The sequence below is a fragment of the Helobdella robusta genome (assembly GCF_000326865.2).
Source record: "Helobdella robusta unplaced genomic scaffold HELROscaffold_88, whole genome shotgun sequence".
Classification (NCBI taxonomy): Eukaryota; Metazoa; Annelida; class Clitellata; order Rhynchobdellida; family Glossiphoniidae; genus Helobdella; species Helobdella robusta.
The window spans coordinates 260,261-273,470 of NW_008705503.1; the positions used below are offsets into that span (position 1 = coordinate 260,261).

At 35.6% G+C, this 13,210-nt stretch overlaps 2 protein-coding genes across 2 annotated transcripts in view; both read left to right on the forward strand.

The window, feature by feature from the left end:
* Positions 1 to 730: 730 nt before the first annotated feature.
* Positions 731 to 6,881, forward strand: HELRODRAFT_194632 (hypothetical protein; the record flags this gene model as incomplete). Its single annotated transcript, XM_009032799.1, has 13 exons — positions 731 to 1,506; positions 1,794 to 1,942; positions 2,166 to 2,286; positions 2,761 to 3,046; positions 3,520 to 3,636; positions 3,808 to 3,945; positions 4,139 to 4,300; positions 4,471 to 4,558; positions 4,733 to 4,978; positions 5,115 to 5,365; positions 5,680 to 5,905; positions 6,073 to 6,264; positions 6,522 to 6,881. 13 exons carry the CDS (start codon positions 731 to 733, stop codon positions 6,803 to 6,805), a joined length of 3,036 nt encoding a protein of 1,011 aa, XP_009031047.1. The 3' UTR covers positions 6,806 to 6,881.
* A 566-nt stretch (positions 6,882 to 7,447) lies between these two features.
* The window catches only part of HELRODRAFT_182551 (hypothetical protein), a gene marked incomplete at both ends in the record, with an annotated part of 10,875 nt that continues 5,112 nt past the window's right edge, over positions 7,448 to 13,210 (forward strand). The window contains 11 exons of the mRNA XM_009032800.1: positions 7,448 to 7,678; positions 7,775 to 7,856; positions 8,764 to 8,809; positions 9,253 to 9,400; positions 9,653 to 9,709; positions 9,863 to 9,997; positions 10,260 to 10,374; positions 10,638 to 10,752; positions 11,061 to 11,250; positions 12,472 to 12,629; positions 13,008 to 13,116. Of these exons, the coding sequence (XP_009031048.1) occupies positions 7,448 to 7,678; positions 7,775 to 7,856; positions 8,764 to 8,809; positions 9,253 to 9,400; positions 9,653 to 9,709; positions 9,863 to 9,997; positions 10,260 to 10,374; positions 10,638 to 10,752; positions 11,061 to 11,250; positions 12,472 to 12,629; positions 13,008 to 13,116 (1,386 nt within the window). The remainder of the gene's footprint in view (positions 7,679 to 7,774; positions 7,857 to 8,763; positions 8,810 to 9,252; positions 9,401 to 9,652; positions 9,710 to 9,862; positions 9,998 to 10,259; positions 10,375 to 10,637; positions 10,753 to 11,060; positions 11,251 to 12,471; positions 12,630 to 13,007; positions 13,117 to 13,210) is intronic.

The following is a 13,210-nucleotide window of genomic DNA, read 5'->3' on the forward strand; positions in this document are numbered from 1 at the left end:
TATTGCGCAAGGTTGTCTGTGAAGATTGTTAAAGTTCAAACAACCTGTCGAAATAAATGAATTAAATAAATAAATTAATTAAGGAATTTCCGATAAATTCATACATTCCATGACTCCCAATTATCTTAACTTACCTTAACTTGAAGGGTCACTCGGTGTGATGGATGCCCCGCGAGGGGGAGTTCTAAAATATTTCAACGCCTTTACAAAACGAGGTAGCCCTATTTTAACTACTTTCTGGAAAAGCATCTCCTGATATACTTTGACTGCCATCAGATACTGAGCTGCGTTCAACTTTATAGATGCGGCTTCAATGGCTTCTTAAAAATTTCTGTCGATGGTGGTTGACGAATGGTGAGTGGCAAACTGTTTCATGTTGATGTTGAGCAATTTGAAAAGATTAGAAATAATTTTTAAAAAACTATTGAAAAGTTTGCCACCAAATTTTGTTGAAAAACACTGAAGTAAATGTTGAGTCCTTACGGGTTGTTTTAAAACAAGTTTTTTCAGTCGTTGCCATCGACCGAGACATTGACAACTTAGTGGTACATCTTTCTCAGAGGTTCATATTATACTTTTATAAAGTGCAGCGCTTCATAATGAAGATAAGAATTATCGTCTATATTTAGCAACCAAATTCCCGTGGTTTCGATTTCAAAAGTTTTATTTAAGATAATGCGTTTTCCTGTAAAAGTAAATTAACAATTTTACTAAATTTTGAAATACCAGAATGGCGGAAGAACTAGGTTCCATCGAAGTGCTTTTTAACGAAGCTAACAGTAAATTATTCAATATTATTCTCACGAAGGATAAAGATCGCTTGGCCAGGGATTTAGAAATTTGTTTTGATGAAAATAAAGAAGTTTTGTTTGAATTTGTCAGTGACAATAAATATAAAATTACAATACATTACAACAAATCGAGATCTAAGTACGAAGACGATGACGATTTGAAGACGAGACTGCTCAATTATACGAGCACGTGGAAAAGCTGTTCTTCCACTCCCAGCCAAAATAAAATTTTGTTTCTAAAGAGTACAATAGGGGAATCATACATACGTAAATTCAACAGTGAACCGATCATCATTGGTTCTGACGTCAAAGTTAGAAAAGATGGTGGCGATGTTGATTGTGGGGTTGGGGTAAAGACATTTGCATGTTTAATTCTTCACGAGGAATCTTACACTCTGGCAGTGGTCCACAAAAATAGTTACAACAGCTTTAAAAGTAAACTAAACAATGACATACATGAGGAACATGTTAAACTTGTAGATGAGAATGCCAAAAAGTTGATAGAGTGTGAGAAATTGAAGTCATTAGCAAGAGGTTTTGAAGAGAAAGTCTACATGACAGTCTCATCTGATGAAATTGTCTTGGTTGGAGATGTTAGTAATGTTACTAATCTGAAACACAAGCTTGAAAATTTTTTTGAAAATGAATCAAACTCCATTGAAGAAATCCAAATAACAAGAGGGCAGTACCTGCTTTTAAGTAAAGATTATGACAGGTTTTATATCTCTTCTATTTTAAACATTTTTGAAATTCTTCAGTTGACATTTTTGATCATTAAATTTGAAGATTGATAATTTTTTAGTAGGTTTTTTAACATTGTTGGTCATAAAATCACAAAACTAACTAAATTTTGATATTCTTCATTAAAATTTTTGATACATTGGTAACTCTTAAATAAAAAAATATGACTATTCTGCCCTACCTAGTTAATCCATTTATAAAGAAAGTTTTTATGTCTGAAAAAGATCTTACAATTAATTATGAATGGTTTTTTTCTCTCAGAATTCTACCAGAAAACATAGAGTTGACACTCGCTGAAGACTGCATCACGCTGAAGGGCACCAAATTCCAACTACAAAATGCTGAAAAAATAATCAAAGAAAACTTCATTCAAAAATATAAAAGTCATTCTTTTGATGTTTATGAAAGAGGTTTGGTTATAATAATAATAATTATAGTTATAATTATTATAATTATTACTAGTAGTAGTAGTAGTAGTAGTAGTAGTAGTATTTTTATTATTCTAACATTACTGAAACAAAAACTGACACACGCACACACACACACGCACAGAACAGCTCTAATCATTACTTCTGCCTCCAATAACAAAATAGCAACACAAAAATAGTAATAAAATAATAATAATAATAAAAGGTTTAAAAGTGGATTCCTTCGATAAAGATAACGGTCCGGCGTATGACCACATAGCTCTAATTGAATCTCGTTACAAATGTGCTTTTGAAATTGCTGGCAAAAAAGTTGACCAACCGGACATGTAAGTTCACTTTTTTATTTCAATAATAATAATAATAATAATGTGAACATATTTTATTTATTCAATCAACAAAATACAATTCAAAATAATAAGAAATAAGAAATGGATAATAATAATAATAATAATAATAATAATAATAATAATTATAATAATAGTAGCAGTAGTAGTAGTTGTAGCAGTAGTAGTAGTAGTAGTAGTAGTAGCAGTAGCAGTAGTAGTAGTAGTAGTAGTAGTAGTAGTAGTAGTAGTAGTAGTAGTAGTAGTAGTAGTAGTAGTAGTAACAACAATGGCTCAATGGTTAAAGAGGAAATGACTTTTTTTAACTAAATGATATTAATAATTTATTATTATAATTATTATAAACGTTGTGGGTTAATAATAATAGTTATTTTTCTGCTTATTTTTTTATTTCGTATTTTTTAACCATCCAGTTTTGTTATACTTGAATGATATTTTTAAAATATTTCAAATCAGAGATGGCTTTTCAACTTTATTTGGATCTGACCAACCAGTCAGCAGCGGCGATGATAATGATGACCACAAAGAGGAGGATGATGACGAAGACGATGAGGGTGATGAAAAAGATGACGATTATGATGACGCTTATGACGATGATAATGACGATGATGGTGATGACGACGAAGACGATGAGGGTGATGACGACGAAAAAGATGTTGGCGTTAACATTGCTAGCCAGTCCTCACCAACTTCATTTCAACCTGTCATAAAAGTTTTAAATGGAAGTATTGTTGAGTGCAAGGTAGTTTCATGAGTGAATAATAATTTAGTGTAAGAGTGTATGAATGCATGAATGAATGAATTGATTAATTAATTATTGAAAGAATGAATTGTTGAGTGGAAGAGTGAACAAGTGAATAAATGAGTGAATGAATAAGTGAATGAATAAATGAATGAATGAGTGAGTGAGTGAGTGAATGAGAGAGTGTATTATCTTTATAAATCCATATTTTTCATTTTAAAAAATAAAATTTTTACTGAACGATTGCTTCATTTTAAAACTTGAAAAATAGCTTCTCAGAAGTTTGAACGACGAACAAAAATTTTAACTGCTGTCTTCACGCATGAATCCATTCGATGTATCAAGTACATTGCATGTGGTAGGCGAGTACCAGTTTGCAATCGAACCCGGCTACCGCACCATTAGCGCCAGGCACTTTCGCTATAAACCATCATGACGTCCGTGGAGTTTTTCTATTAAACAAATTTTTACAGAATTCGGATATTCTAGTAAATGTCTTGTGCGAGAAGAACCCAGTCAACTTATCAAACAGTAGGTCGGGAGTCATATGCAGATCATTTCATAGTGCCCTCGGCAGCCAACTTTATGATGTAATTACTTTCACCATTTTGATTTTTATAGTTATTACAATGAAAATTTTGAAAGTTTTTCCAAAATTTGTATTGTTATTCAAATTATATAATTACCTTATATTATGGAAAAATAATTACGAAACTTGTGGTACAATTTTATAATTTTTTTCAATTTTTTCCTATCCATAGGATTTGAAGGCCCAGGGTTTCCCAACTGAATTTGGTTCAGAGCCAGCCATCACTGATGCACTGAAATACAAAACTGTGGATTGTAAATGGTTATATCACATCTACATGGAACGTTTTAAAGGGACAGAACAGTATAATGTTAGTATATATTTAAATATATAATTATACATAATAATAATATTATATATATATATATATGCGTGAGTACGTGTGTGCGCGTGTGTGTGTGTGGTGTGTGTGTGTGTGTGTATCGTTTCTTTTTGATATGTTTTTGTAGAAGGATCAATCAATAGCACCATCACCGCCAACAACAACAACACACATTCACCAGTCGTTGAAAGGTTGCATTTTGAAATGTCTTGAAAATGCGAAGGCACAAAACTGCAAAAATATTGCATTTCCTACTTTGGGATGTGGGAAATTGAACTATAGTGCTCGGGAAGTTTGCACGGCTTTCGTAGAAGCTGCTAAAGAATTTAAATACCCCATCGAGGTCAATATTGATTTTTGCTAATTATAAATAACGATAATAAATATTAGTAATAATTTATTGAATATATATGAATAATTACGAATAATATTTATTATAATTTTATAACTTGGCGTTGTAATTTTATTAGATATTTATTATTTTATTATTACAAATTGTTTTTGATTTTAAAGATTAAAATCCTGACGACATGTGCCAAGACAGAGAATGTTTTTAAAGAAACATTGACGAAGAAAAATGCTCTAACCTCAAATTCAAAAAGTTAAAAAAGCTAACCTTTCTCCTTCTTCTTCTTCTCCTTCTCTTTCTTCTTCTTCTCAATCTTTTTCCCCTTCTTCTTCTTATCTCTCTATCATTCCATAACCATTACCATAACCATTGCTATTAATATTAGTAATAATAATATTATTGTTATTATTTGTAATTTCTTCAAAGAATCTCACAAGAGCAGTAAAAGTTGTCCAAGAAGAGATGAGATGATGATAGAATTCACGATCCACACATTGTTTGCAGAAGATAGCATCAAGATTAAAGACATTGAGAATGCTGTAAGAGCGAAGTTGAAATCTATCTGTGGCTGTTTGTCCATTGAACATGATGTCTTTTCGTGTCTCGGCGAGCTCTCCCAATTTTTCAAGTCGAAACTCGCCCAACTTACTTCAGCAGCTGATATACAAAATGGTTTGTTGTATGATACATGACCTGCTTTGCATTGGTTTATTCGTTTTTATCTTATTAATGCTTGTTAACATGTTTGTTAACATCTCCTTCTTTTGTATGCATCAATGAACTAGCAAGTTTCCTCCCGCGAACACAGGTCAGCTGACGATATACGGTCTAAGTAGTGAATTGGTGAAGTTGAAAACCGAAGTTCAGAGACTGTGTGACTGGGAGAGTAGACGTTTAAACGATTTGGACAACTTCAAAAAGACCAAAGGACCCAAGGCCTATTATTTGAAGGTGGTCAAATTGGGCAGTATAATATATCCTTCTTATTTTAAGTGCTCTGACAAGGCAGATCTTAGCGAAACAAAAATTCCTTTGAACAAAAATGGTAGAAGGTATAAGGTGAGTGATTTTTTTCATATCACTTCTCATTTTGTAATCAACTGTTTGTGATAATTTTTATGCCCACTTCACTTCAATCAGTGGAGATTACAAAAAATTAATAGAAATAAATGAATTGCCAGTCTTGCGTCGAAGATACCGGTTTCAAATGCTGTGTCAGCCTATGTCATCTAAAAACTCTAATGTTGCATGCGTTGATTTGATACAGACGTATCTACGCTTGCTTTGTTTATCGCAGTTGTTGACAGCTTTGAGTTTGAAGAGTGAAGAAAGTTGAAATTATTAAATTAAATTTTTTGCTGATTTTCGTTCAGGCAATATCTGAAATGGTCCTGCAAACTTGGGATGCAAAGCTCGTTGGGAAAGGAGCCGATGCCATAGGATTGGGACATAAACAAATTTCAATCAAGCACATTTACCTCAATGAGAATTTAAATTTTTATAAACACTACTGGACTGCTAAAAAAGGGCACATGGAGAAATTTCAGCACTCGGACAAACCATACCCTGACCTTTCAGTGAACAAGCCTAAAACCTGTGGTCAGTTAATTGGTTGCCTTCTTTATTGAAATGTAATGTTCAGTTTGATGATGATAATTTGTGAGTCAATGAAATGATTATTTGGTTGTTGTCTCGATAAGATTGAATTAATTGATCCGGGAGAGCTTTCGTTGGGTTATTGGCTAATAATTTAAAAATAATGAAAGATTTCGGACCATATTTGAATGGATTGCTGGATAAAGAACTGAATGAAGTCTACTTGTTTCATGGCACGAAGGAAAAAAGCGTCAAAGTCATCTTGCATTCTGGCATTGATAGCAGATTCTCATCTGATAAGGCTCTATTTGGTAGTGGAGCTTATTTCGCTGAGAGTTCTACGAAAGCTGACCAGTATGCTGGTTAGGAAGTTTGTGTCTAATGTTCAAATGTGATTACTGTTTTAATATATAATTATTTTCGATTAATTTAAGTTGTAAGCTATTCACTTTGCTAAGTACTTATCTAATCTGTGATGTCAGTGAATTGCTGAATGGATTTTATATTTTCTTCTTGTATATCATCCTTTCGTTCAACTTTCTACCTAATCTCACGTCTAAAAGCGTTACATAAATATGGATAGAAAACAAATAAAAATTTCGAAATATTTTTCACGAAGACGATAAGAAGGCGAGGAAAGCTGCTGGGACGCCGATGTTCATGTTCCTCTCTCGAGTTCTTCTAGGTAGTGCCTATGTTTGCACGTCAGCCCACAACTTCAAGAAACCACCCTGCACCCACCAAACCTGCTCGCTCTTGGACAACTGTGCAACCCATCCCTTTCATGATTCAGTCATTGGCACACACAAACAACCGGATGATCAACTATTGTTCAAAGAATATGTCATTTATGAAAAAAATAACTCGTATCCGGAATTTTTAATCGAATACGTTCGAGAATAAATGAATAAATGCTTTTTGTTTATATATTAACTTATTTACTTTATTCGGCTTAGTCTGTTTCAGTGTTACAATTTTGTCACATCGTACCACGTCGTACGTTACGAGTATAGCGCTACGAAATCAGTTTTAAATAAAGTTTAAATGTTCCCGTTACCATGGTGACGGTTTTATTGAAAAGATAGTTTCGATAAAAAATTTAGTGTAGAATGAATTAATTCAAAAATGAATTAATAAAAAATTTGATAAAACCGGAGGTTAGTTCTAACTGTAAGGTTTGCTATAATTTCTAAAACTTACCGCAAACATATTTTTTTCGGCCATTTTATTAAAACGATCCTTAGTCGTTAACTTACGACTTAGTCAATCTTAATTCTTAACCTTCTACCTAAGGTAAAAGAAGACACATACAACATTATTATCAGACATTAGATTAGACATTTAGTTTGGTGATTAGGTACTCTTTAGGTTTAGTTAGTAGGGGTTAGGGTTTTTTTTTGATATTCATAGACACGTGATTTAACAGTAACACCCATGACGAAGCTTGGGTTTTGACGCAAATTCAGATTCTTTCACGAAATAAAATTTGAAAAAGCAGTTATAAAAATTAAGTTTTGTCAGACTTCGAATAAAAAACCAAAAGCGATGCCGAATTTAAAAGATAAAAAGACATGCGTTACTGGCCGACGGAAAGAAATTACTAAAGAACTACTGGCCAATCTTCCAGCAGTGAACAAAGATGACCTAATTAACAGAATTGTCGTGAAGCCAGCAACGAATGAAGACACTGAGCCAGATCCATCGGTCGTCATGGCGCAACAAACTTATTTGCACGAAGTTAAAAAAGGACGCTTTGAATCGAGACAATCTTCTTTGGTGGGTTTAATTAAGTTAATCACCACATAATAAATACAGAATCATTTGTTTTAAATAAGAAAATTATGATTTATTGTGAATTAAACCTGAAAAAAGCCACTTTTGAGGTCGATTCGAATGAGGCAGGAGGAGGAAGATTCAGTGAAGGCAGCTTTCAGGAGAGCAGAGAACGACAAAAGTGATACTAAGAAGGGGCTTGGTGTCAAGTTACCATTGGTTGGTTGGTCGGCTGATTGTTTATTTGTTTGTCTGGTTGATTGAGTGATTTTTGGTTGATTAGTTGGTAAATTTTATTTTCTTCAAGTTAACACCAATGTCTCAAAAGCAGTCAACTGTTGATAGAGCATTTAGAAGAGGTTAGATCTATATTTATCATTATCGTCATCATCATCATTGTTATCGTCATCATCATCGTCATAGTCATCATCGTGATCATCATCATCATAATTGTCATCATCATCATTTTTTTCATTCCAATGCATCATATGATCATATCTCATCATCATCATCATCATCATCATCATCATCATAACCATCATCATCGTCATCATCATAACAGCTAATAATAGATCTAACAATATTTTTTACAGCTTAACATTGAAAATAAGCAAAAGTATCATCATCATCATCATCGTAATTATTATTATTATTTTTATTATTATTATTTTTATTATTATTATTATTACTGTTATTATCTTTATCATTCTCATCACATTTGGTATGATGTTTAGTTTTTTTTTTATCACCATATCGTTCTTTATACTACACGCACTCTAGTATAATTTGTGTTTCTGTATCAATGTTTCTATATATGCTACCTATATCGATTTACAAGGCCTTGTGTATGTGTTTGTTTGTGTGTGTGCGTGTGTGTTTGTGTGTGTGTGCGCGTGTGTTTATTTTTACATATTATTATCATCACATTTATTCACGTCTGTGTGTCCCCTTTCACGGAGTGTCTTTCTGTCACATTTTGTTGAGATTTATTTTCATTTCTTCATCTTCATCACCACTTTCATCATCGTCGTCGTCGTCGTCGTCCTCACTCACCATCATCATCGCCATCATCACTTTCATCGTCACAGGCTCTCAGGATTTTTACGGTATGACTAACATTCACGACATAATAAAGTTAGTAAGACAGACTCCCACCATTGATTTCCTGTACTTGACGCCGATTTTCAAGAAGAGCAGCGTTCACTATCATTACTATAACCTCAAGTTTGGTCTTGATGATGATGACGACGACGATGATGATGATGGTGGTGGTGATGATGATGATAGTGGTGATGGTGATGATGATGGTATAATAATTTGGCGACGGTTTACAATTATTTGTCCTTTTTTTATGTATGTATTTTTTTATTAACAGTCTCCACTCTTCAATGTTCACCTCATAATCACCCAACACCACCACCATCATCATCATCGTCGTCATCAGATTCTTTTTTCTTTTTCATCATCGTCATCGTCACCTTCATCATCATCGTCGTCGTCGTCATCATTATCTTCATCGTCACCATCGTCATCATCATCGTCATCATCGTCATCGTCGTCATCATCGTCATCAACAGAACAGTTCCCTATCAGGATATAGACAAGAATGATTATTGCACGGTGAGTAAGCGCGGAGTGATGCGGGTGATGATGAACGAGGACAGTGACTACATTTCATTGGAGAGGTTCGATGAGGAATTCAAATACTTCCAACAACTTATCAAGGTTTCTGCCATTTGTTCGTTCGTTCGTTCGTTCATTCATTCATTCATTCGTTCATTCATTCGTTCATTCATTCATTCGTTCATTCATTCATTCATTCGTTCATTCATTCATTCATTCATTCATTCATTCATTCATTCTTCGTTCATTTATTTATTCATTTATTTGTTCTATCACAGACGCAAACAAACACGCACACACACGCACGCACACACACAACACACACACAACACACACACGCACACACACACACAGATAAGAATCTTCTGCATGTTCCGCCAATGGAAGTCGTTCAGTACCTGGAAGAAGAATGTTAAATTCGAAAAGTTTGAATCGTCGCAGAATTATTTGAAGGCCAACCTCTTTCTCTGTAGTGATGCTAGTTGTTGTTATTATTTACACACACACACACGCACGCACACACCACACACATACATACACATACACACACAAACAAATGCGCAGGTTTTGAGACCAGCTCTTGAAAAAGTTCGAAGCATATGCTTGAAAATTGATGATTTGTTGCTCTGCCGTTATAAGATTGGCAAGTTATATACATTAAGCGACTTTATGGAGTTTCAAAATACTCAGCTCAAATCTGTTCGTACTCGTTCATTCATTTGTTCGTTCATTCGTTTTTTGTTCATTTATTTATTTTTTCATTTTTGCTTGTTCATTCACTCAGTCAGCAAGTTCGTTATTCAACTAATCAGTCGATCATTTTTATATTCATTTATTCCTTCATTTGTTGTTTTGTCTGTTCTTTCATTCACAAAACGGTTCATTCATCGTTTGTTTAAACATTCATTCATTCACTCACTCACTCATTCATTCATTCATTCATTCATTCATTGATGATCAGGTAGTAGAAAAGTTGCTACAGTACAGAGATTCGATGAAGAGGATCGTGATGAATGCCTGCAAAAACGTCTTCAGCGGCGCCAACTTTTCTATCGACATCAACAAATATTACAAGGGTGGGGTATCTTTCATTTAATTAATTCATTCATTCGTTTGTTCATGCATTCATGCATTCATTCATTCAATCATTCATTAATTTATTCATTTGTTCGTTCGTTTGTTGAATCTTTCGTTGGGAGCATGTATATATATTACTATCGCTTCACTCAATTACACATTATGCACTATTACAGAGTAGTATGAACACACAGACATTCACGCTCATGCACGCACACACGCATAAACACACACAGACACACACAGACATACACGCACACAGATTATTCAGAGCACTTGAAACCATCGAGGTACAAGGACGACGTGTTTGTCGAGCCGCCTGAGATGACATACACTGAGCAGGCCAACAAGAAGGAGCTCTGTAGGAGGCTCACAAAGTTCGTCGTCGTTGTTATTGTTGTTGTTTGGTGTTGTGGTTGGTGTTGGTGGAGTGTTGGTCGGGAGGATGTTGTGACGGTGGTGGTGGTCTTCTTGCTTGGCTCTTCGTTTTTATTTTTGCTGATAAATTTTCACATTTCTTAAACCGGCATTTTACACGTATCGCATGAGACAACTTGAAAGCCTGGCGGCAAACAAACATGAAGCAAACAAACAACCACCACACAAACGTGCCAACAACCACCAACCACATCAGCAACTACAAGAACCACCAAAAACCCACCACCACTACCACGAACGACGACAGCTTCATACGCCTCGTAGACTACCTAACGGTGAACACACTTCATTTCCTAACCTTGAGTTCCGCACGGAGCTTCTTGTACCAGCTGATCAAATGTAGCCACAAAACGCCGGCCGTCCAGGATATTGTCAGCTGGCTGCAAATCGTCGACGAGGCCGCTAAAAGTTCTGTCAATCCGGATAAGATGAAAAAGGTTGTGTGTTTGTGGTTTTTGGTCCGGATTAATGGAGCTGGGCATAGTTTCTATTGTGTGTGTGTTTGTGTTTGCGTGTGTGTGTGCGGGTCCGGGATTTTTGGAGTTGCCTGTGTGTGTTGTGTGTGTGTGTGTCATGGATTGTATTTATCGCTGAGTTGTGATATTTTTCAGATGAATGAAGAGCGAAACAGGATGAAAATAAAAACGGATAAGAAGGTTTTTACTGCTGCTGATGTTTTGTTTGTTTTATCGTTCAATCAATCGGCTCTTCCTATCTTACTAATCATATCTCCTGGATATTTAAATGTTCCTAACTTCTCCAACAGTTTCTTTAGAAGGCTAGCTCGGGTTCTGACAGGTTTTGGGCAAATGAAGTTTCCCACTACAGAAGACAATGCTCCAGTCATTTCTGAGCACTTTTTATGACACCATTTTTCACAACGATGGCACAAAATTGAGTTGCTGCCAACACCAGCATTGCTTACCGAGCAGGGCCAGCAGCCGGTAGGAGTGCTTTGTGCAGTTTCTCCAGCAATCAGCGTTTTTGTCTTTCCTATGTGCACTTTGAGCTCGTGTTTGGCTGAATGTCGACTCCAGACCTCAAACTTTTCACTGCTCCTTCTTCGGATGTAGCCGTCAGTATTACATCATCAGCATACATAATCTTTCATGTGTTCTTCGTACGTATTGATTCAGTTATTTCTTGCGTACCGATATGAACAACAATGGCCTGAGGATTGATCCGTGATGTACGTCAAAGCCGATCTCGAGACGCCCTTGTTATCACAAACAGACGACATAATTGTTAGTTCGAGCGAGTTTTTCTATCAGGATGCCCTTCCTAACCTTTCCTTCGAATAAATAGCCTAGACTGCAAGACAGCGGATTAACATTTATCCTGCTTGGTGCCATTATTTGCAGAGACTTTCCTCTGACCTCTCTAACTTCAGCCAGCACAAGAGAAGAGGCAATAATCTGGACTTGTGGCTAAACACAGCCTTGGCTTTTCTTTTGGCCTGCCGGTCTATCCGCTGCCAACCCCCCCTAGGGTGGGGTAGGGTGGATTTTAGGGGATTTTATCGTTTGAATAGAAATATATATTATCATCACCATCGTCTTCATTACCTTCATCATCTTCGTCTTCATCATGTTCATCATCTTTATCATGTTCATCATCATCATCTTCATCGTCCTCATCATCGTCGTCTTCGTTTACAGATTTTTGTGATGACTCATTCAGAAGACGGTCAGTCACCAATCTTTGTGACGGAGTTCGTAATGATGCAGCAGGATAAGCTTGCATTCGATCCCGACGAGTTGGCCTTTCAACAGGCCATTGAACTTCTGATCACTAAATTTCAAGAGACTACACTGAAGTTCAATAACTTGCTTTCCGATCCTTATTTTGATATTTTCACAAAGTTGGTTGTGATTGGATGGTTGGTTGGTTGGTTGGTTGGCTGTTGTTGGCTAGTTAATTGGTTGTGATTGGTTGGACGGTTGGCTGGCTGGCTGGTTAGTAGGTTGGTTGGTTGATTGGCTGGTTGAGTTGGTTGGCTGGCTAGCTGGTTGGTTGGTTGGTTGGTTGGCTGGTTTATTGGTTGGCTGGCTGGCTAGTTGGTTGGTTGGTTGGTTTGTTAGTTGGTTGGTTGGTTGTTTAGTTTTATCATTGCAATTAGCAAGAACATCGTTATCAAAATCATGAACAACAAAAACATCATCACCTTCATTATCTCCATCTCCATGACCAACAGACCGATGATAAACAACAAGATAGAGAAGAGAACGTGCGGTGATGGCCCGAGTTTGTTATCAATCCTGGAAGATAACAACTACATCAAGATACTCTTTAAAAGTATCATCGTCAGTATCATATCATCATCGTCAGTATCATATCATCATCGTCAGTATCATATCATCATCGTCAGTATCATATCATCATCGTCAGTACCATATC